The 24852-nt window shown below is 40.6% G+C and overlaps 1 protein-coding gene across 8 annotated transcripts in view; it reads left to right on the top strand.

The window, feature by feature from the left end:
• The first annotated feature begins 393 nt into the window (after positions 1–393).
• Positions 394–24852, top strand: part of BCLAF1 (BCL2 associated transcription factor 1) — a 49336-nt gene continuing 24877 nt past the window's right edge. For 3 of the 8 annotated variants that reach the window (XM_089676210.1, XM_089676212.1, XM_089676208.1), the window contains exons 1-6: positions 396–546; positions 7582–7626; positions 10348–10471; positions 12055–12978; positions 13946–14575; positions 14667–14836. In XM_089676210.1, the coding sequence (XP_089532336.1) occupies positions 10374–10471; positions 12055–12978; positions 13946–14575; positions 14667–14836 (1822 nt within the window). In that variant the 5' untranslated portion in view covers positions 396–546; positions 7582–7626; positions 10348–10373. Of the gene's footprint in view, positions 547–7581; positions 7627–10347; positions 10472–12054; positions 12979–13945; positions 14576–14666; positions 14837–24852 lie in introns of all 8 variants that reach the window. The other 5 variants (XR_016312554.1, XR_016312555.1, XM_089676213.1 and 2 more) reach the window with 3 other exon arrangements.

Below are 24852 nucleotides of genomic sequence, written 5' to 3'. Positions count from 1 at the left end.
CGAAGAGAAAATCGTTCAATCAGTGGTTCCGCTACATTTTTTTGTATGATTTTCTTATCGTGTGTACAGGGCATTAGATTTCAGGCTCTAACAAGCAGATCTCTCCTGTATTCATTTATTTTGTAATTGTACTGCCTGCCTTTATGTTGTAAAGCGCTGCGTAAGTTGTTGGAGCTATAAAAATCTAATATGTTGAATTTCTGCAGAAATATTTGCAGCTATCCAGCAGCCTGTGACCTGTACACCCTGTGGCCCGTGAGCTGAAAGCTCTAACAGGTAGCAGAATCCGTTCCGGATCCTCAGAATCCAGTCAGTAATAGTGTTTCTATGTCACGTGACAGCACGTTCCGCGCCGCCAGCAATAGAATCGAGAAGGCGGCTCCTTCCTGTTCGAGTCATGAGGTGCCCTCCCCCTCCCCAGTCGACCGTTCTACTTCCGGTTCTCTGACTTCCTCTCACATTCGCCTCCTGTCGGGCCTGAGCTGGGAAGAGGAATGGCGGTGGACTGGCTGCTGGAGCGGGTGTGAGGTTGCGCACGTCTGTCAGGTGTGTAGCCCCTCTTTTGGTCATGACGAGCGCTGTGCATGGGGTTTCGTGTACACCACTCTGCAGCCATCTTTAGTAGGTTGGCCTATGAGCAGCTTCCACGATTGTTTGGTGTGCCTAGACTCTCCCATGCAGCCCAAGTGATACTAAATGGGTGGGAGAAGGGAAAGCAGTGCTGGTTGTCCCTCATGGCTTGGGTGGCATTCCCATGCACTCTGCACACGGTCCATGTCACTGCAGTGTCTCCTCAGGTGGGCTTTGGTGTTATTCAGTTGTCCCTACAAGTGCACCACGTGACATTGACCCAGCCTGTGTCTGATGATGGTGTATACATTCCCTGCAGTCATGTTCTTAAAACTCTGCAGTGGTGCAGACCTACAGTCACAGCTGTCATCTGACACTTCTACATATATAGTATACATGGTCCCCTCCTGCAAATGCTTTTCCCTCTGCCAGCGCCTACATCGTGCTGGAGAAGTCAGAGCTGCGAGGGAGCATGTGTAACACACCTCTGGAAGTGTCAGATGACAGCAGTGACTGTAGATCTGCAAAACAGCAGATTTTTAGGATCAGTTCACACCACATGCAGAAGGAAACAAAAACACACACTGGACCGTATCAAAAATGTATGGACAGTAGGTTACATAGATCCCAGTGGCTTAGTTCCCATCATTTGCAGTGCAGTCAACAAAAGTAGAACATGTTGCATTTTTTTCAGCATTTAACATATCTGGAGATGGCAAACACATGAAAAACGCACTGGAATGCATTATGGCAAAAAAGAAAAAAAAAAATCAGGAAACTGTCAAAGGAGAAAAAACACACTGGGACACAGAAAACACACATACACACCAGAGTGTATCAAAAATGTGCATGCAGAAATGCATCTGGATCGCAAAAGTGTGTGAAACAGCCTTGTGTTCACATTAGGTTGCACTGTTAAATGCAGGTTTGTGCAGTACCATGTGTATTTCAGTGCAATATACTGATTGTTTTACCTCCCCCCCAACTGAAGCCAACAGGGACTGACAGAATTTTGATCCATCTATGGGTGGGCTGGTTGTACTATCGCTCATCGTCGGTCGTGGTTTTTTTTTTTTTTGTACAGTCGTCTGCAGTGATCATTATATTCTGATGGCTGCTAAACCTGCTGTCAGAATACAACGGTGCAGCAAGAGGGATTCCCCTATCAACACTGTTGATGGGGGAATCAAGCAATTTTCTTTCCTTTAGTACGTGGTTGAAGGAATGAAAATTGCATAAAGTATGGCCTGCCTTAAGACATACTGTGTTATTCTGCACTGCAGATCACACCAGCATTACGGTGTGAACAGGGCACCTAGAAAACAATTGTTTTCTGTGAGACAGTTGTTTATCCAGTGCAGGAAAACACAAGTCCCCACAAATATGTGATCGGGCTGTAAAAAGTCTAGCAGAAGCCAGTTTTGGTCAAGGTATGGAGAGGTTTAACCCTGTCAGGTTATTATTTTTGCAGTGAGAGAGAATCTCTTCAAAGTCCAGTCGCATGATCTCTCCATTGGCCGATAACCGGCAAGTTTGAAAGGGGACATCTGCACTAATTGGGGCACTGATTATCAGTGCTGCCTACTAGTGCCCATCAGTTCCACATATCAGTGCAGTCTCATCAGCGCACATCAGTGAAGAAGAAAAAATTCCTGTTTACAGAATTTTAGTCTTTTCATTTGTTTAGAAAAAAAAAATGCCCAGTTAATGTCACCAAAAGAAAGCTCTATTTCTGAAAAAAATTATAAAAATTTCATATGGGTACAATGTTTCATCACCGTGCAGTTGTCATACAAAGTGCGACAGCACTGAAAGCTGAAAATTGGCTTGGGCAGGAAGTGGGTAAAAGTGCCCAGTTGGCAAGTGGTTAAAGATGTAAACTACGAGGTGACAAGCACCTTGTTTGCCCTAACACCTACTAAACCACCACATTGTACAAGGTGTCTGAATATCTGGAGTTCAACTTTGAGTAAAAAATATATTTTGTGCATATACAGGGGTTAGACAAAAAAATTCAAACACTACATGATTTGTAGGTGTGAAAATGATATGTTTTATGTTGAAAGTGGAAGTGATGTAACATTCTTTTGCTTCTGCTGTGTGATGAGACACCTAGCAAACAGGTGGGAATATTCACCTTCATCATTCACTGTGCGTTGCTAGTAATACGGTGTCATGTCAGAGCATACTTAGCTTCAAAGATGGCAAATTGTTGGTGCCCGCTTAGCTGGTGCCTCTGTGACTGAAGTTGTCAATTTATTTGCCATGTTGTGAGGTACAGTATCAAAGGTCAAGTGGTTAACTAGTTTGTTTGGGCTAAACTGGCCCAAAAGAACAGTTTTCCGCACTAACAGGTACACCCGCTGGGTGTAGGGATGCTCCGAAATTTTGGCCGCTGAAACATACCTGCTGAAAATAGCCCTATCAGCATTTTGCCTAGAGGAAAAATTTAGCCAATAGAGGTGCCGATACAGGAGACTGTGTGTACTGCAGATGTGAGGGAGAGGCTGCGAAAGGCAGGAGAGGAGCAGTGTATTCAGTGACTGGTTCTCACTATATGTCAGTGCCGGTTTTTAAATGTAATTACTGGCTTTTTTTTTTTTTCTTCAATATAGCTCACAGAATTAGCAAAGTTTCTATTAGTTTATTTCCCTGAGTTAACTGAAACAATTTCCTTTTTTAGTTTTTTTCCAGAGATAAAAGAAACAGTTTCCTTTAGCTCTGGGTAAAGTGACCGCTAATTCTGTGAGCTATAGTGAAGAAAAAAAAAAAAAAAAGCCGGTAATTGCGTTTAAAAACTGGCACTGACATATAGTGACAGCCAGCAAGGGAACCTCTCTGTATACACTTCTCCTCTCCTGCCCCCTCCTTGCACACACTGCCCCCCACCCCCTCCCCCCTACAAAGAGGTCCTGTCAGTCATATGCCATCACATGGACTATTGGTCCCCTATGTGATAGCAATAAAATCATAAGTTGAAAAAATATATATAAATATATATATTACACACACATGGAAGTAGAAAGAAAATACATTAAAAAAATGGAGCCTCCCCTCCCCCACATATGCAGACATTTTGGGTTCAGTTTTCGGCCACATGCATTCTGCATTTTCGGTATCGGTTTCGGCACCAGAATTTTCATTTCAGTGCACCGCTAAGCTGCGTGTGCTATATAAACTGTATGTAGCATCCGCTTTGTGTTCCGGCAGTGAGACTAGAACTTCTTGTCTCATACCCAGAACAAATTAGAGTTGGGCTGAGCGGTTCTCTGCCATACATGGGCAGCTTTGTATTCTTTGAATACAAAGCTGCCTATGATTGGCTGAGTTGTAGATTGTGACGTCATCCACCCGCCTCAGTCAATTAGAAGAAGCTTGTATTTATTCAGGGAGTACAGAGCTGCCTCTGAATGGGTGAGTGCCTCTCAGCCCGATTCTATTTTGTGCGAGATGTAATACAAGACGTTCTTGTTTTACAGCCAGAACACAAAGCTTTATGTAGCTAAGGCTACATACAATTTATACAGCATACCCAGTGGGCACAGCTGTTGGTATAGAAAATAGTTGGTTTGTGCCAGCTTGGTCCAAACAAACTAGTTATGGGGCAATAAATCTGGAATTCAGCTTTAAATCCTTTGTCACTAGAGCAACATCTCAATGCAAGATTTTTCCTCTATTCCTGTTCCAGTGGCAGCTTGAAAGTCTAGATTTGTTCTCATTTTCAGTGGTCTTTTGGATAAATGGAGGGGGTGAATCTCCCCAGCTGGGGCACAGTCAGCAATAAAGTCATCACCTTAAAGAAGTAGAGTCAAAGCTCTTGGCCATACTTTTGTAGGTCACAGGAGTGCACTTCGTTCTGCTTTGCTGTGACCTGTATTCAGCTGACAGCAGGTTAGAGTTTGCTTACATCACTGACAGTCACCAGCTCTCTCCTCACTGAAGACCAGGAACCAAGCAATCAGCGGTCATAGAGGTGGCGGGGGGACAGATGCTGCATCCACCTAAGTTTTGTGCATGTTTTTTTTTTATTTTTTTAAATTCCCAAACTTCTCTTTTAAAAAAATATGTAAAGGCAAAATGTAGTTCTTTTAATATAGATAGTGTAGGGGAGGGTTAAAGTAGAATTCCAGGTTTCAGTGCACTTTAAATAGTTTTGGCCAAGCTAGCCCAGACAAACCACTTCTATTACATACTGACTCAGCCATGGTGCGCTATCTGATATTCTGTAATAGAATCAGCTACATACACAGTAAGTTGTCCTGTGTTCCAGCAGCAGCACAGGCAACATTCCATTTGATGTCCTAACTAAATTGACCGACTTTGCCATTTAGCCTTGTATTTTTATAATCAAATACAAAGCTTCCTCTGGCTGAGGTGGGGAGGCTGCCAGATGAAATCACATTTCCCACCTTGGCCAGTCAGAAGAAGCCTTGCATTCATTAAATACGTTTTTCCTGAATGGCGAAGAAGCACTCAGCCAGATTATTATTTATTTATAAATCCGGCAGCAGACAAGAAGCTGCCCATACTGCTGCCAGAACACAGCATAGCATACTATGTAGCTAATGCTACTACAGTTCACACTGCGGACCCATTGTTTAGTAATGGAAATAGTTAATTTGGGCCTCCTTGTCCAAAACAAACTAAAGTGCATCGAAACCTAGAAATCCACTTTAAAATTGCTGTCCATTTCTTTTTGTCATTATGGAGATTTCCCTATTGCAAGAGTTTCTATTCCTGTTCTGGTGGCAACTTACATTTTTTAACTTACCCTCACTTGCATTCATGAGAACATTGTTATTTTTTGTTAAATACAGCTCCCTAGTAGAAATATAGTAACAACCTGACAGGGGTTTTAACCCCTCGGCTTTCTATCCAGATCTCCAAAAAAGCTTCACCTGGAGTTATACTTTAAAATAGTTTCCAGACATTTTCTTCATCTGTGCTCCTACCTTTTGTACACATTTTCTCTTGGTGGATGCTTGATGCCTTTGTATCTTTATGTGAAGAAAAATACTATTTAATAAAAGTCTCGACTGGAGTTCAAATTTAACATTCATTCCTCCAAAAAAGAACAAATAAAATTAGTGATGCTATCCACAGGATCTTTTACAGATGTAAGAATTGTTTGTGATTTGTGTAAGGGTGACTGTAAAAGGCTCATTAAAGGCCAGTGTTATGACAGGAGTAGGAGTTACATGGAAATATGCAGGCTGCTATTGCTGAAGTTTGCTTCTTAAAATGCTATTTGCCTGGCTGTCATGCTGAACCATTGGCTTTAGAACTTTCTAAAATACTGACCCTGAACATTTTTTTTTAATATAGTACGAGTTTCTTCTTCGCTTTGACCAACACTGCTGCATATTTTCCGGTTCAGTGTAACTAAGTATTGAAGCCAGGTAACTAGAATTTTTCAGAAGTCCGCAATGAAAGCTTACGTGTTCCATGCAGCACAGATTTCCTTTTTACCTAATATATATATATTTTATATAATATATATATAATTTTTTTTTTTGGAAAGTTTTTGTATGGGTGGGGTCTTGGTTTTTTTTCTTTTTTTTTTTTTTTTCTCCTGGTCTCACTATTTTGACTGTTGTAGTCTTGGGGTTTCCCAATCTATTATTGTACCTTTTTTAGGTCTGTGTCTAACTTTGTGCGCCTTGTTTCCATCTTTGTACAAAAGAGAAATTTATAACAACAACAAAAGAAAAGATTGCTGTTTCATGTGCAGATTTTCATAAAGGTAAAATCTCTGCATGGCTCATCATTTGTTTCTTCTTTTTGTGAGGCAGAAAAGAATATTTCTTTACCTACAAGTGTGCTCCTTCTGTTAGCTTGCAGTGTATATGGAAGGAAGGGTAGTAGTTCTCCCACTACTCAGTGCTCTCAGTGAGCGATCTGTACATGTACCTCATAACTAGCCGCACACTTCTCTCTGTGTAGTCTGCATTAGTTTTCAAGTTGAATTCAGCAACTTTATAAAGTGAGCAGGCAGTACTGTGAGTTAAGACTAATAAGGTGTATGTCAACGCCTGTACTTATTTCTATTATTTGCATCTGACAGGTTTATAACACTTAGGAGGAGACACTTGGGTCTCTGAGGGGAGAGAAACACACACGTCAGCTCTGCCCGCCTCTCCCCTTTGCTGCCCATTCACAGAAGCCTTTGTATTTTGTGACTGAGTTCACTTAATACAAAACCTGCTGTGATTGGGAAGGAAGAGAGGAGGGGTGGGTCACATCGACTCTGCAGCTGAAGGAGCTGGGACCAGAAGGTCCAGCATGGGAGCACACACAACTATAGCGATTAGCTGTCTTCCAAGAGCTCCATAAATGTGTCCAATGTAAATAATGGAGAGAAGTCCAGGAGGTGGCAAGCACATCGTTGAACATAACTCATAGCCTGCCCTTTTTACAAACTAGCTGAATGACTAGAGTTCAGCTTTAAAGCCTAAGTTTAGCTTAAAAATCAGCACAGGGGACATAATTTACCTTCAGTAGGATGTGAGCCGTTGTGTTCTCTTTTAGGTGAAAGGAGGATACAAGCTGGATATTGCTGTGTAACTTCTTATTTCCTTGTTTTGTTTAGTTTTTTTCTCAAACCATTTCTTGAAATCCAGTTATATTTTTCTGGAAATTGTGAACCCGGAAGTGTGCTTGCTGTACCAGGAAGGAGGATGGATTAATACGCTTGGCTCTCCCTGCTTGCTCTAAGGAATTGCCAGCTTGTTATGGCGTTTGACAGATAATACCTTGCATATCCATGAAAGCAGTCTTCATTTTACAGCAGATTTTCTTCACTTGGAGTTGGATTGTTGAATATTTGTGTATGACCCTTGAACCTTGTTATACAACATGCATGCCGAAGTTGAAAGCATTATTTGTTTTGTTTCCCAGCTTGTTTTCTGTGGTAAGTGAAGAAGACTGCAAATGAAGCAACATTTTGCAATGCAGAATGAACAAAAAGTATTGTTTTGGAGATTGGTCATATTACTGTATTTATTTTTACAGATGATTGTCAATATATAAATATACATACAAGTCAAGCTCTAACAGGTGAGTTCAATCAAAGTATTTTGAAATGTGTGTTTTTTGTGGAAAAGCTTCTTTTTTTAATTTTGTAATCTTTGTGCATTTGTACAAAAAGTGTATTGGCACGGGAAGACATTAAAGTGGTTGTAAACTGTTACATATACCCAGTGAAGTGACCAGCCTCGGGATGCACAGAGATGAAACAAATACTTCTACATAAGTTGTACCTGTTTATCTGTAGTCTTTTCTCTTCTACATCTGTCCAACATGCAGCATTTATACAGCTTGTCTGAGCTTCCAGCAATCAGGGGCTTGGGAGATGAAATTACATTTTTTCAGATCTCATTGAGAAGAGTTCTGATAGCTGATTGACGGTAAGGGCCACGCTGAGGTTGTCTGTCACAGGATGTGTGCTGGTGCCTTCTTCCCCTGTCAACTGTAAACTGTGTGCTTTTGATTCAGACAGGTACACACTAGAGAGAGGTATGATTTGTTCATATTTCATGTCTGAGGTTTACAATCACTTAGAAGTGTGGGAATGTTAAAAAAACAACAACAAAGAAACACATACTTACCTGCCGCAGCTGTTCCTGGTACTAAGCCTGAGAGCTGAGTGATCACATGACCGCTGGTTGCTCAGTTCTTGGGTCCGCTCTGTGCTCTGCCTCTCCAGCATTCACTGGAGCACCAGGCTAGGGAGGGGTGGAAGTGGCTGGTTCAGGCTCTCAGTGGACCTCCGAGGGGCTGAGCCAGCTGCCTGTAAGGCATCTGTTTGGATACCAACCAGGGTGGATTTGATTTAAATCACTAGTCAGGCTTGATTTAAATCCTAGTTTTCTACATAAAGACTAATTCTTGCTGGTATAACTTTAATATGCAAGTAGATGAAGATTTTTAGAATGACAACTTTTCATATTAGTTTTTTTATCCCCAGTTTAATAGGTTAATCATTCATATAACTTTTCTGTTGCACTTAGGAAGGAGAAAAATAATCATTACCTTAATAACAATTTAAATAGATTTATTCATCTGAAACAATAACATTACAGCATATGTTATTTGCTTAAACATCCATGTTTGTTAACTAATTTGGCTAAACAAAATATATATATTTTAAGAAACTTAGACTGTCAGCCCCTTCCTCCTCACACTTAGTTTCACTTTCTTCTTGTGCAGATCTATTCCACTCCAAACAATCAGAAAAATATTGTTTCTATTCTATTCACTGAACTTCTTGAAACTTAGCACTGAAGGGGTTGATTCTGTATTCATAGGTTTGTAGAAGTTAGGATTAAGGTCTTTTTCTTAACTCTGTTCATGTTATAACATTTTTGCTGTGAAGAAGAGGCATGTGATCTCCGCTGAGTCAAATTCAGTTTTGAGAACTGCAAAAGTAAACCAAGCATCTGTGATAATATCTTGTAGGCAGAGAAACTGCCCAATAATCTTACAATAACCTCTGGAAGAGCATGACATTGTGAATGGATTCATGGAATTTATTTACCAAAAAAATTAAACACATACAGCTTTATTCTACATAAATAAAAAACAAATCTTTATTTCATGATGGAATAACCTTTGGATGGTAATATATCTTCCTCCAAAAGCACTTTATTTAAAAAAAAATCCGATTTTTTTTTTTTTTTTTTTTTTTAAATCATTGATTTTTATCCACCCTGATACCAACATTGCTAGAATTCCTGGAATGGCTTTGTGATGTCAAAAAGAGTTTTGGCCAAACTTCTCTTTTAATGCTCTTAACAACGCTACTGTTGAAGTGGAAGAATACCCTAAGTCCAACTATGCTTAAAATGTCCCCCCCCTACATATCCCACCTAACCTTTATAAACAAAAAGATGTGTGTATTTACCTATCTGTAATCCAGCTCAGGGAGTGCTTGATAAGAGCTGCAAATCCTAGGAGCTGTGATGTCACCCGTAGACTCCTGTAGCCTAACCGTTATCAGTGCTCCCTCCTCTCCCCTGCAGCAGCCACTTACTAACACAGGGATGCTGGCGCTAGTGTTTAGGCTTTTGTTCCACTTTAAAGTGGAAGTAAAACTACTTAGTTAATTTTTACCCACAGGTAAGTTTATAATAAAGCTAACCTGTAGGTAAAATGAAGATCTCCAAACGTGCACAGTTTCTGTTTTTTTGCATGTGCTCTGAAGGAACGGCATACCCGTGCCATTCATTCAAAGCACTGTGCCATGTCCCGAGACTTCCATGCGGGAGTGATGTTATCGTGGCTCAGCCAGTCAGATGGCTGGAGCTCCCAAACCCGGAAGGAAGACCTACAGCAGTAACAGCGTGCTGCTGAGTGGCTTTGTTTTAAGGTAAGTTTTACATAATGTGCTAGTCTGCAATACACACTAGCACATTATGCCTTTACCTTGCAGGGGATTATTTTTTTTTAGATGCAGTTTACTGCCACTTTAAGTGTTTTGTTTTATACATGTACACGTCTTTTGTTGGTGTTGTGATTGGAACTTTTAATTTTGTAAAGAAGGATAGTGACTGTTGTAGGAAAAATTTCCCCACAGTGGTCAGATGTAGTGTACTCTACATCCATAGCTATTTTAGTCTGGAGGAGAGCATTATGTCACATATGGGAGCTAAAACAAAGGCATTTTCTAGTTATTATTGTGTCTGTTATATTGTATTTGCAAAGCAATGTGTAAAGTTTAGTTGCATCCACTATTATAATGCTACAAATTTGTGAACTCCTGATCCCTGTTGTTTGCAGGGTCAGCCTGTGTGAATCTTTGAAAAATGGTTAGATCAAATTCAAGGTCCCACTCTTCAAGATCAAAATCTCGGTCACCATCATCTTCTCGATCAAGGTCACATTCCAGAAAGAAAAGATACAGGTAATTAAATCTGGGCTTCAGTAGCTGCATTTCTAGAAAACACATCTTCCAACTGGCTTATCTTTATGATATTAAAGTGTTTGTAAAGTCTATTCTTTACTTAATGCATTCTCTGCATTACATAAAAAAAAACAAACACCTTCTTTCTTTCTTACCCCCATCCTTAAACACTTATCTGACTCCTCACTGCTCCAGTGCTGTCCCGGTAGCAGCATCACTCTCTTCACAGGGCACATCGAAGGCAGCAGGAGCTATAAGCTTCTGCTTCTGTCAGACAGAAATCCATAACAGATTTTAAGAGAACAAACCTTTTCAGGTACCATGTGTAAAGTGCATTTGAAAATATGTGACATAGTTTTCATAGCAATATATCACTTCCTCACTGCCTGTTTTAGCCTATTAAAATGTTGCATTACCACACCACAACCGCATGCATTACACATCATTGCAGCACAGTTTCAGTTGCCTTTGACTGTATGTCCCCCCTGCTGCTGCCTTTGTAGTTTGAGGAGTGGTTGGTGGGTGGTTAAAGTATGGAGTCACACGGCAGCAATAGGGTTCTGCAAGGAATATGTTCAGAGACATTGAGCAGTAGGGACACAGCAAGGCCTAATCCAGAGGGGTTTACAAATTGATGCAGGTTCCACCCTCCATGCAGTGGTCCTTTTAAATCAACAGACAGAGCCTTGCCTCAGCTTGGGTTTCAAAGCAAACCTTTATCTTTGTGAAAATTTGTAAAACAGCCACTGGATGTAAGCAAAGGCATTTCCAGGTGCATGCATACATACAGTACATGCCTATTTAATTTACATAGGACCCAGAACCCAAGAAACACAAGAGCTCTTGTGCAAACAGCAGGCAATGCGTTGATTCCAGCTCATTCCTTCATACCTACTCCCTAGACCAGGGGTCTCCAAACTTTCTAAACAAAGGGCCAGTTTACTGTCCTTTAGACTTTTAGGTTTGTGGCTATTGGGAGTTGAAATTGTCCTGGTGTTAGTGGGAGTAAACAATGCATCTTTGGTACTAGCGGGAGGAATAGTGCGCCATTTCTGGTGTCAGTGGGAGGAATAGTGCCCTGTCATTGGTGCCAGTTTTGAGTGCCTCATCATTGGTGTCAGTGGGAGGAATAGTGCTCTGTTGTTAGTGTCAGTGGGAGAAATAGGGCCTCATTGTTGGTGTCAGTGGACCCCATTGCTGATTTCATTAGCAGGAATTATGCCCCATTGTTGTTGTCAGTGGGAGGAAAAGTGCCTCAAGGGCCAGATAAATACAAGCAAGGGGCTGCATCTGGCTCCCGGGCCGCAGTTTGGAGACCACTGCCCTAGACTATTGGGAGCCCAGGGTAGCAGGAATGGTGGGCTTCATCACAACCTTCAGTGCTCTGGTCCCTGCAAAGTAAAGCTTTCCTGGGTTGTTTAGAGTTCTGAGGCACTTTGCCAACTGTATGAAGTGTGAATTCAGGCACCTGATATCATCTAGACATCACTGCATCATTACTTCACTTGACAATATTTTTCCAAATATCCTTATTAGCTTTGTTACCTTTTTAAACTGAGCAATAAACTTTTATTAAACTTAAGTTCCAGATCTCGGTCAAGAACATACTCCCGATCACGGAGCAGAGAAAGGGTTTACAACAGAGATTACAACAGAGATTACAACAGAGATTTTCGTAGAGATTACAGAAATAATAGAGGAATGAGACGCCCTTATGGCTTCAGGGGAAGGGTGAGAGGTTATTACCAAGGAGGTGGTGGCAGATATCATCGTGGTGGTTACAGGCCAACATGGAACCGTAGGTACTCTCGGAGTCCTAGGCGTGGCCGATCCCGTTCCAGAAGTCCAAAGAGAAGATCTGCATCATCCCAAAGATCTAGAAGCCGATCTCAAAGATCTTACAAATCCTCGCCATCACCAAGGTCATCAACTTCCCGTTCTTCTTCCCGTTATAGCAAGTCGCCAGTGACGAAATCTCGTACTTCTCAAGAGAAAACAAGACAAAAAAGTGAAGGGGCTGATAAATCGGAAAGTCCTCCAAATGACAAATCGGGTGATGAGCATAAAGATGCATTTGACCCCTCCGAACCAATAGATGAACTTGGCAAAATTGATTTGCATGGGGAGAGCTGGGCAGGCCTGTCTGCATATGATAACAGTCCAAGGTCTCCTAGCAGTCCATCCCAAGTTGCCTCACCACCCAGTCAGAGCTCTTCCCAGTCTGATTGTCCAATCTTAAGTGTGGTCCACTCGGGTAAGGATACCTTGTCTCAGAATTCACATTCCATTGCCCACAGCCCTGAAAGATCAGTCTCAGGATCTGCTGGCAATAGTTCAACACGCTACAGCCCTTCCCAGAACAGCCCACTTAACATCCCTTCTGAAAAGAGTCCTGCAAAGACTGTTCTACCACAGCAGCCTTTACGGGATGAGGGTCAATCTCACTACTCTGTGTATACTGATGAAGGAGAACCAGAGAATTTTAAAGGCACAAAGATTCCTAAAAGGTGAGGAATAATTGACATCCAGGTATAAACCCTTAAATTATTTTGTCATAATTGTAACAAGTTGAAATGCACATTTGTTATCCTACCACAGGATTTCTGTCTAGCTGCTTTTGTATTTTTATTTCTGGCAGACTGCAGCTTGGAGACTGACACCACTTTCTTTATTGGTTATGAAATACATTGGTGTCCTCTCCTTGCCTACATGCAATCATCTGTATGTACAGAGGCTGCAATGCACTGGCAAGTCTTAACTCTGATTCTGTTGGCATATGTGCATGCAGTAGAGCCTGATTATCTTAGTGCTGGCTCTACCAGTCTCATTTAGTCTTGAATGCTGCCGTGCAGGAAAAATCAGGAGACTGCTATCAAAGATTTAAATACTTGTCAGATCTATGTAAAAATGTTTTTAACGTGACACACAGCTACATTAAGTAGTTTATTTGGGGGGGGGGCATTTGGCTTCATATTGTATTAAAATATGCTTGCATATTCTTAAATGTGTGTTCCTAAAGTGGATCTTTGGCCACAACCAACCCCCCCCCCCTTCCTTTTCCCTGCACATAAACTAAACACGGCTCACTCCTGCTTGAAAAGCAGCTAACACCCAGCAATACTCGCTGTATTCCATGGTACTGTGATCCTCCACTCTGCAGTGCTAAAATGTGAGCAAGCATGCCTACCAGTAGCCAGATCCCCTCCTGATCTGTGCGGACATAATGCTGTTGACGAGAGGGCCTGCAGCAATAACCGTATGAAGAATGGGGAGTAACATTGTGAAACTATGCATTAAGGTGAGTATCATTGTGTACTAGCCCAACCCCTTGCAAAAATGAACAGTGGCATCTTCATGGGAAAGGGGGAGGGGGTGGTGTGAGTTGAAGGCAAGTATGTATTTTTTAATGTAGTTTTAATTGTTTAAGTTCCCAATAAACAGGATACTATATATTTTTATTTTTTACATTTCTAGGTATACTGATGAAGAACAAAGGCTATTTCCTATTGAGCGAGTTAATGTTAGAGAGAGAGACAGCCAAAAGGAAAGGGTATTGGATAAGTCTAAAACAGAAACAACCAGAAGTTGGGGCAGTTCTGATGCTTTAGACTATATCTTTGAAAAGGAGCCTGTTAAAACACAATTCTTAACTTCTGAAAATGAAGAGGAAGTGGAGGATTATAGACAGTTTAGGAAGGCTGTTCTGGCCGATCAAGGGAAGGGTATTTCCTCTGCATCCCATTGGATTTCTGAGGAGGAAGGGACAAAGTTTAAGTCCAAGACTCAGACAAAAGTGGCTAAAGAAGGGGAAAAGAGTAGGGAAAGTAAGGGGCACAAAGTGTCCTCTAAAGACAGACATAAAGATGATGATCGAGATAATGATAAGCCTTTGGGTAAAAAAGATTCCAAGTCACCTGATCCAGTCATATCTGAAAAGGTAAAAGATCCATTTAGTTACAATCTTCCATTAAAGCAAAGTGATGAAGTGAAAGAAAATATATTATTTAGGGAGGAAAGCCCGCTTAGGCTTAAGATGGTAACCTCCGAGTCTCACCGCCCAGAGGTCAAGCTTCGGATAACAGCTGTACCACTTGATGATGCCAGGTAATTAGACTTGTTTTTTTTTTTTAGGTGGACTGAATTTTAACTTTGTTTTTAAGCTAAGTACTATTTCCTGTTTTGCCTTATGATAAAGGCCATCAACACTGGCTAATGATCGCCTGCTAGCCAGTACTCTTGTGCATTCAGTCAAGAGACAGAAAGATTTCAGATCCATCTTTGACCATATGAAGGTGCCCTTCTCCAGCAAAACATCTCCTGAATCATTTATCTACCATGTTGTGGCTTTAGTTCAGTTCGTCAAAGGTAAGAAAATGTATATATTTTCAAAATCACTATGTCTGTTAAAATATTTTCAGTGATCATGGTAGCAGCTAATGGTACAGTTATGAATCCTCTCCTAAAGAGACACTGCCACGTAGCTCACTCAGGATAGCCCAGCCCTGCCCCAAGAAAATAAATGTATCTGTTAGCACCTTCTTGCTGCGTTCCCACCTTGTCAGAGCCTTTTCTATGTTGCTTTAAGGCAGTGTTTCTCAACTCCAGTCCTCATGGACCCCCAACAGGTCATGTTTTCAGGATTTCCCTCAGATGAAACAGCTGTGGTAATTACTAAGGCAGTGAAACTGATCAAATCACCTGTGCAAAATAATGGAAATCCTGAAAACATGACCTGTTGGGGGTCCATGAGGACTGGAATTGAGAAACACTGCTTTAAGGGAGTGCAGCTTCTGTCTATGAGGGAGCTTGTGACCTCCCCCATGTAACAGAGCTCAGGCTTGGGTGGTGAAACACCCAGAACAGGCCAGAACACTGTCAAGTGAGAGGCAGTGGCATTTTCAACCCAGGTAAACTTTGACACTGGAGTTTGTTTAGGGTGGACTCCTGCAGAAGGAAGTCAACATATTATCATGTATAGGTGAGTATACTGTTTGGCAAGATGGGCTATCTGTAGGCACTGTCATCCTGCCATAATTGTGATAAATCTTACCTTTTTTTTGATTCTCTCCCCCCCCCCCCCAATATAGTTTTGTCAGGGGTTATGCAATAAGGGCAACTGAGTACTGATTTTTATCGGTAACTGCTCCCACTTCTGTAATACTTATCTAGGCAAGGTTGGTGCTCCTTGCCCTGCCCTCTCTTGGCCTGCAGCATCCTGAGAGGCTGCAGGGCCATTCACAGTGCAGCACGGGGAGCCTGCTCCTATATCCAAGATGGTTGTGCTGGGAACTGGCTGCAGGAAGACAGCACTAAACTCCACGCACTGGCAATACCTGTTTTTTAAAAGTCAGCAACTGCAGTATTTGTGAAGTGCTGTTTCTGCAAAACTTTTGTCCTTTTTTAAGGTAATACTAAAGTCCGTTTTTTTTTTTTTTTCTTAAAAATAAGAAACGTTCTATTTCCCTGCACTGTGCAGTAGTTTTGCACAGAACAGTCTGGATCCTCCTTTTCATTTTAGTTCTATATTTTTGGTCAGTTTAGAATATTCATCATTATGTGTGCCATGTTTAGGAACTGGCATTCCCACAGACAGAGGGTAGACAAGTTGCTTCATACATGTGCTCCAGTTTTACTAATCAACAAAGCCATGTATATGCTGCAAAACAAATTACCTATTGATACTTATATAGTAGCTATAAAAAGTTTTTGCTTCATATAAATTGATATGATTAGAACTAATTTTATCTTTATATGTTCTAACTTAATGTGCAGTTTGGTGATGTACAGTTGTTAAAGTATGTTAACGAGCCGAATGTATTAAATGTTTCCCATCAGTCTGGTAGAAGAGAATGCTAGGTCCTATAATGCCGTTTTATTTAACATTTTGGAGGATATTACTTAGAGAACAATGTAGACTTTCTTGATCTAGAATAAGCTGGTTTCCTGAGTGCAACAGCTGTGGAAAATCAGTAGTTTAAGCTTTTAATTTCTAATAAATCAAAATGTTCAGATATATATTCAGACCTATAGTAAAATGTTACATGCTGTACCCCTTTACCATGGAAAAACACAAGAGGAAATGGACTAAAACTGACAAATGTATTGGTTTCCTTTGGATTGTTTTAGATTGGCAAACTAAACATGCCAACCTTTCTGACACTCCTTGTTTAAAACACAAGATATCGTCCAGGACACAGAGTTCTGTCACAGACTGAATTATACTGTTTCCACTTAAAGTAAACCTGTGTTTACTAAAGCATCTTTAAATTGTTTAGAACTATATGGAGGCTTATATATTATGGACCTCCTAGCCTCTTGCTGCCCTCCTGAATTGGAAGTGCTAGTTGCTTTGTTGTCATTTTATTCCAATGGCTTCAATAATTTGTCATTAGCCTGCAACAAGCATACATCAGGAAAGTCAGAGCTCCTAATCTGCATACTTGGTCAGTGACTCTGAAAGTACTGAATCTATGGCAGCATCTGTACAGGTTTCCTTTTAATAGTAGTCACTTAGAGATTCCACATCACACTGTTTTTAAACTGCAGTTATTCCTTGGGGCGCAAAGTTATAGAATTGACAGCTTCAGAGTCAGTGTTCTGGCTTGCTCCTGTACTTTGCTGTTTAAAAGCAGAACTCCATGAAACATTTTTTTTCCCAGTGCAGTGGGGCTGTGCCTGCACTGCATGGGTTAACTGCTCATTTTGTCAAGGGGCGCACAGAATGGCTATGCTTACCCAATCTGTTGATCCTCTGGAAAACGGCACTCCCTCATGGCCGACAGTGAACTGTTCCTGCCATCCTTATGAACAGAGCCGTTCTATGGGTGTGATGATGTCAGGAACTGTCCATGCGCAAGACCGCTAGCTTGCAAGGGTGCAGAAGCGGTGGGGACCGGTCTTGCACTCAGAGGATCAGCAGATTAGGCGAGTACATCTGTGCTCTGCAAACCCCTAAACAAAAACGAGCAGTTAACACATGCAGTGTGGATTTGAAAATTTGCATTTGATAAACATGCAGTAATATCATGTGACATTTTATTCCCTAGGGTCTTTGCAGAATCACAGACACACACACTGTTTAGGGGATTTGACTAATCATCAAGCCAAAAATGTGCATTTTAATGTAAGCAAAAAAGGTTCTGGTAGCTAAACTCTGCATTCAGGCAAAGCTTATTCCTGCTGGTTTAAAGAACTCTTACCTCTACAGAGAGATCACTACTTCCATGCAGAGAGCAAGGGTTCTTCTTCTGTCAGGGGGCAGACTTTTAAACTCGGGCTGTGGCCTCTTTTTGAAGAAAAGAAACAATAGGACTTTGAGCACCTTATTTTTGATGCACCAGGAATGTTTTTAGAAGATTTAAACTGAAAGTTCAGTTGGGGTTCCGCCTCATTCATATGGGTGCTGAGGCCTGTAGAGGATGAATGGGCCGTGTTTGTATGCGGCGTGAGTCACCCGGTGTTGTGTAAAGGCAGCCTGTGTAATTGTATAGGGATGCAGGAACTGCATGGACACAACCACTCATCCTAATTTGACAGACATTCGGATGAGGGACCCTGAAAACACTGTGTGCGTCCATGTTAATGGGTAAGAATGTGCAGTTTACCAAATGCTCTCAAATGTTTTTATTTTTAGTAAGTGTGTGCAGAACCCATAGCAAACGGTGATAATCCAGTTTGACCTAAGTAAAGTGATTGCTTGTTAGTTTAGATTACTGCACTAAAACACGTGCAGGAAATTTATTAATACTGGAGAAGATCTGGAACAGAGATGCACAGTAACCAATCAGCTTCTATCTTGAGCTTGATCACTTAAGCTTTGAAAATGCAAGACAGAAGCTGATTGGTTGCCATGCACATTTGCACCAGTTTTAATAAACTCCCTTCATGGTGTGGTCCAGAGAAGTAGTTTGCTTCCTTAATTAATCTTGGGTAGTCACAGCTGTTGTTCACTGTTAATTTGTGTGTGAATTTAATCCATTTTGTTGACCATGACCTAGAAGTGCCCAGTGTTGATTTCTTTTTCATTATGACTAGGTCCTGGAAAATGTTTTGAAATGGCACAATATAACCAAATAAAGTATACTGTTGCTGATGCAAAAAAAATGCACAATGGCCAAACATTCTGAATTGCTAGCTCCAAAAATTTCCTGAGTATACTGGAATTAAGCTTGAAGCCCTAGCCTTTTAGTGGCTTTTTCCAGGTGTATTACTTGATATTGAGACTTTTGCTGGATGCTGGGCGGTAAGTGGAAAAAGCTGTTTGTATTATCTGAACGAGGAAAGCTTGCTTCACGTTTTTGTATTTCATAGTTCATGATATGTGTCTTCTACATTGAACCAAGTTTTTCATTTGTTCTTACTATTAGATTTCTAGTAATGTGATCATTGACTGTACAATATATGTACAAAAAGTGTGGATAAAAAATTAGATATTTGTTAGGTAAATTATAATACACTGTAACCTAAACCTATGTCTGGCATCTTTTTCAAGAAAAAAAACAAACAATGGTATTAAACCCAAAAGAAAACATTAATATATTGCAGCTTTCAACTATAAATAAGCATTCTTAGATGTAATGGCTGAATTCGCTTTCTTTTTTAGGCTTTCTTTTTATTTTTGAAAAACTTTTTTATTAACCACTTGCCCTCCTGAGGATTTAACCCCCTTCCCGACCAGGCCATTTTTTGCGTTACGGCGCTTCGTTATTTTACCTGACAATTGCGTGGTCATGCAACACTGCACCCAAATGAAATTTACATCCTTTGTTTCCCACAAATTGAGCTTTCTTTCGGTGGTATTTGATCGCCTATGCATTTTTTTTTTGCACTATAAGCAAAAAAAACCTGACAATTTTGCTTAAAAAAAAAACAATATTTTGGACTTTTTGCTATTTAACATCTCCAGTAAAAAAAAAAATCAATAAATTTAGACCAAAATGTATTCTGCTACATGTGTTTGCTAAAAAAAAAAATCCCAATACGTGTAAATTAATTGGTTCCCGTGAAAATTATAGCGTTTACAAATGGCGGTATAGATACTGTGTTTTTTTTTTTTCTTTCGATTAGTAATGGTGGTGACCAGTGACTTTTAACGGGACTGCGGCGGACATTCTGACACTTGGGGGGAACTAACTTTGTGTCACTGACATCCCCAGTGGCACCAATACAGTGATCGATGCTAAAGAGAAAAAGGAAAAAAAAAAAGCAGACACTGTACTACTGGCGCTGGGCAGGAAAGTGTTAATGTGGGGGGTGATCAAAGGGTTAACTATGTGCAGGAAGTGTTTTACTAGGGGGCGGTGGGTGTGTTTTTTACTGTAAGCACACTGATCGGGTTGGTGGTGTTGTGCACAGCCATCCTGAGCAGTGTGCCCAAGATGACAGGGAGGAAGACTGTTTGTAAACAAAACGGCGTTCCTCCCTGTCGGTGATTGTCGGTAATTACCGGCTGGGACCCGGTGATTGACATCTGCGGCCGCGAATGGCGACGCGGGTAGAGCGCGCTTGCACGGCTCACGAATGCCCCCTACCCTGAACTGCAAAATCGTGTGTGTATATGTGTGTATGTATGTATATGTATGTATGTGTATATGTATATGTGTGTGTGTGTGTGTGTGTGTATATATATATATATATATATATATATATATATATATATATGGCAGTCTTTCAGCGGTTAATTCATGTAAAACCTTTATCCCAAAAGAGGAAGAACTGTAGCTGCTTATGTAATTGCAGTGTGGGGCTGGAGTTCAGCTTCAACATGTTGGTGTGCCTAAATCTGCTGGTCCATCTAACACTCCCCTCCCCAAGTTTAACAATGCTCCTCTCTGCTGTGCTCCTTCATCCAGAGTGGGGACAATCCATTACAGGCGTGTTACTGGCCAGAACACCAAGTGAAAACAGGGAAAAGGCCTAAGCCCAGGTTCTCACTATTGCAGTGCGGGAAACTCTGCAAATCCTGTGCGTTTCCAATACTGCATTGCAGTTGCATCACATTCATGCAATCTGGTGCGGGTGTCCATGATAAATTAATGGCTAGTGATGAGTGAGAATACCCATGCGATGTGATTCAGGTGCAGATTTAAAAAAAAGTGTCCTGTACCTTTTTTGGTGCAGATGCAATGTGATTTGAGCCAAACAATATGTATGGCTCAATTCGAACCGCACAGGAATGCGGTGTGATTTTTGTGCGAATTAAATGTGGTACTCCGCACTGTATATTATGTACTTGGACTGAAAAAGAAAACTAATACAGCCACCACATCTAATGACTGGTAAGCTGCTATACATTACGTTTTTGGTTTTGGGTTTATTACTGTTTTAAGCTGAAAGGCATACCACTCAGATGGAGGGGAAATTGGGACACTTAGGGAGCTAATCACAAATACTTCTCATTGTGGCCTTCATTCTATGTTTCATTCGTAAAAAGTAGACTGCATGGTGCTTGCAGAGTGCCAAAGAGTTATTTCTGCTAAACACTACAGATATTAGTAATCTTCTAGCTTCATTATTTTTGAGTCACAGTCTCAGATCAAGTATGCCAACAAGGGCTTCTGACTTTTCTCCTAGTTTCCTAATCTGTATATTTTGTCTTAGTCAATTAAACGTGTCCAAGCCAGTGGGTCAGGAAGACAGTCAGGCAGGTAGCAGTAGCATCCTCCATATTAAGGTTGCGTTTTAAGCTACAATCATTTCTTGCATGGTTGTTGTAATAAATGTAGGTTAGCCCCCATATTTTCCTTTAAAAAAAGCTTTACATTAAAGTGAATATTTTGATACATTTTTTTTCTGGTTTTGAAAGTTCTTTGACTGTCATCCTTGATATGCTACTTAGTCACTAACCTAGAGCAAGTAGGCAGGATGCAAAATCAGACTTCACATCAGGCAGATGTAAACTGAAAACTGATGTAAAGTGAATCTGTTTTTCTTTGAACAAAATATGACTGAACAGATGATGCCCATATAAAAGAAGCCTAAAACTGACATGGTAAGCCACTGCCTTGTAATTGGCAGCAACTTTGTTGGCCTGCCTTCAGTTGGCAATTGTGCTGCCTTTCAGTTCTGCAGGAGTCATGCACAGACCTAATAACAAGCCTACTTACCTTGATCTCCAGATAAAAAAATTAAAAAAAATTTGCAACAGATTCACGAAAAAATTACTTCAACTCTACACCATGTGGAAAATTTATTTGCCTACAGATTTGATTATTTGTATGCTGTAAACAGTGAAGCATGATGCCAAACAAATTTTCAAGGTATAACCTATTTCTTTTTTTACTTTCCCTGTGCTTTTAAAGTGGTCATTACAGACCAAGCCAGTGTAAGGATTGGTTTGCGTACATTCAGCCTGTGTCTATAGAGTGGACTAATCTGTAGTCTGGATCATTTTTAGTATTGAGATGTCCACAGACCAGGACCGAGAAACAATTCTACGTATACAGTATGTCTGACTCAATATGTTCATTGACAGGAAGCATATTGTAAATTATAGTTCTTTACTGCTTTTCACCTGCATAGGAACTGGGGATAACCACTGGAAGGCAACTCTTGTAAAAACTTGGCTAAACCCTTTAAAAAATCCAAGACAAGCAGTTATGGAGAACAAAATTAGGGATTCCCGATGCCTTTCCTGCTCAGTTTTGGTCTGCAGACATAGTTACCTAGTTAATCTGGCTGAAAAAAGACAAAAGTCCATCCAGTTCAACTGTTAAAGAAAAAAAAAAAGTTATCCTATACCCACAGTTGATCCAGAGGAAGGCAAAAAAAAAACCCAGCAAAGAATGATCCAATTTGCTCCTGCAGGGAAAATAATTCCTTTCTGATCCCCTGAGAGGCAATTGGATATTCCTCAATCAACATTACCTATAAATGTTAGTATCCAGTTATATTCTGTGTATCTAAGAATCCAGGCCTTTTTTAAAGCAATCCACTGAGCTGGCCAGAACCAACTCTTGATGGAGTCTATTCCACATTTTCAAAGCTCTCACTGTGAAGAAACCTTTCCGTGTTTGGAATTAAATTTCTTTTCCTCCCAGATGTAAAGCGTGCCCCTTGTCCTCTGTGATGACCTCAGGGTGAATAGCTCTACACCGAGTTCACTATATGAACCACTGATGTATTTATACATGTTGATCATATCCCCCCCCTTAATCTCCTCTTCTCAAGAGAATAAATTCAGTTCCTCTAATCTTTCCTCATAGCTGATCTCCTCCATGCCTCTTATCAGTTGGTTGCCCTTCTCTGTACTTTCTCCAGTTCCCCAATGTTCTTTTTGTGAATTGGTTGCCCAAAACTGAACTGCATATTCCAGATGAGGTCTTACTAATTATTTGTACAGGGGTAAAATGATATCTCTCTCTCTGGAGTTTATACCTCTTTTAATACAAGAGAGGATTTTGCACGCTTTACAAACCGCAGCTTGGCATTGCATGCCATTATTAAGCTTGTGATCTACCAGAACTCCAAGATCCTTCTCCACCATTGATTGCACCATTTGTACTCCCCCCTAGTATGTATGATGCATGCGTATTCTTAGCCCCCAAGTGCATAACCTTACATTTATCAACATTAAACCTCATTTACCACATAGTTGCCCAATTAAACAGAGCATTGAGGTCGGCTGGTAAGTTGGAGACATCCTGTAAGGACGTTATTCCACTGCAAAGCTTGGTGTCATCTGCAAAGACTGAAATGGGATTTTTAATCCCAGACCCCAAATCGTTTATAAATATATTAAAAAGTAAGGGTCCCAACATTGAACCTTGAGGTACATCAGTGATGACCCTAGAGCATTCAGAGTGCCAACCACAACCACTACTCTTTGAATACGATCTTTTTGCCAGTATTCTTTTCATTTACATACAGATTTTTCCAAGCTTGTAGACTTTATCTTACACAGTAGCCGTGTGTGGGGAACTGTGCCAAACCCTTTTGCAAAATGCAAGTATACCATGTCCACCGCCACCCCTCTGTCCAAGGTTTTGCTCACCCCCTCATAAAAAGAAATCAGATTTGTTTGACAACGTCTGTCTTTCATGAATCCATGCTGTCTGTTGCGTAAAATATGTTTTTCCAACAAGAACTGATCTATGTGGTCTTTTATTAAACTCTCCAGTATCTTCCCAACTATAGAAGTTAAACTAACAGGTCTATAATTACTTGGTAAAGATTTTGACCCCTTTTTAAGTATTGGCACCACATTGGCCTTACACCAATCCAGTGGTACTATGCCAGTCATTAAAGAGTCCCTAAAAATGAGAAACAATGGCTTTGAAATGACAGAGCTCAATTCTTTAAGGACCCGTGGGTGTATGTCATCTGGTCCAGGTGCTTTATTCACCTTTTATTCTGTCTAAATATTTTTGGATCATATCAATTGTGAGCCAATGTGGATCATCTGGAGCTGTGTCAATACCATGCCCATTATGGACAAGAGCTCCCCCATGCTGCTTTGTATACACAGAGCTGAAGAAAGTATTTTAATAAATTTGCCTTCTCTTTGTCCCCAGTCACCCACTCTAGATTATTTTGTAAAGGGCCTACATGCTCGGACTGGACCTTTTTACTTTTAATATATTTGAAGAATTTTTGGGGGTTGGTCCTGCTATCCTTTGCAATCTGTCGTTCATTTTCAATTTTTGTTGCCTTTATTTCCTTTTTTGCATATTTTGTTATATTCTTTGTAATGTCTAAATGATGATAGCATTCCTTCATTTTTATATTTAATAAAAGCTCTTTTCTTATCTGTAGCTTTTTTAACTTTGGCCATAAGCCACATAGGTTTTATTTTTAGCCTTTTAAACTTGTTGCCCATGGGAATATATTTTGCAGTGTGTTCACATACAATCTTTTTGTCCCAGAAGTCCCATTTCTGTGTTGTGTTCATTGATGCCAATATTCCCTCCCAGTCTAAGTTTTGGAGAGCAGCTCTCCGCCTTGGAAAATTAGCTCTCTTAAAATTGAGCGTTTTTCATTTTTCCTGTATGTGCTCGCTTTTTACAGCTAATAATAAATGAAATCATGTTATGGTCACTGCTACCCGGATGTTCTTTTATATGGACATTCGTAATAAGCTCTGCATGGTATGAGATTACCAGGACCAGCAGAGCATCATTCCTAGTTGGGGCCTCTATGAAGTGTACCATACAATTGTCCTGTAGTAGGTTTAAAAATGTTTGCCCTTTAACTGTTCCTGCAATACCATTACTGCAGTCAATTTCCAGGTAGTTAATATTCCCCATTATTATCACTGTCCCAGCTATTTTGATCTCTGCAAGGACCTGAGTCGCCACCTCCTGATTAACACTGGAAGGCTTATAGCAAACTCCAATGGTTACCTTTTGTAGTACGCACCCCCATGTGCATTTCCATAATTCTTC

This window comes from Staurois parvus, unplaced genomic scaffold (genome assembly GCF_062004578.1).
Source record: "Staurois parvus isolate SC_StPar_1 unplaced genomic scaffold, SC_StPar_1.0 ptg000165l, whole genome shotgun sequence".
NCBI lineage: Eukaryota > Metazoa > Chordata > Amphibia > Anura > Ranidae > Staurois > Staurois parvus.
Note: the sequence above shows the minus strand (reverse complement) of the source record. Positions and strands in the feature narration are given on the sequence as shown.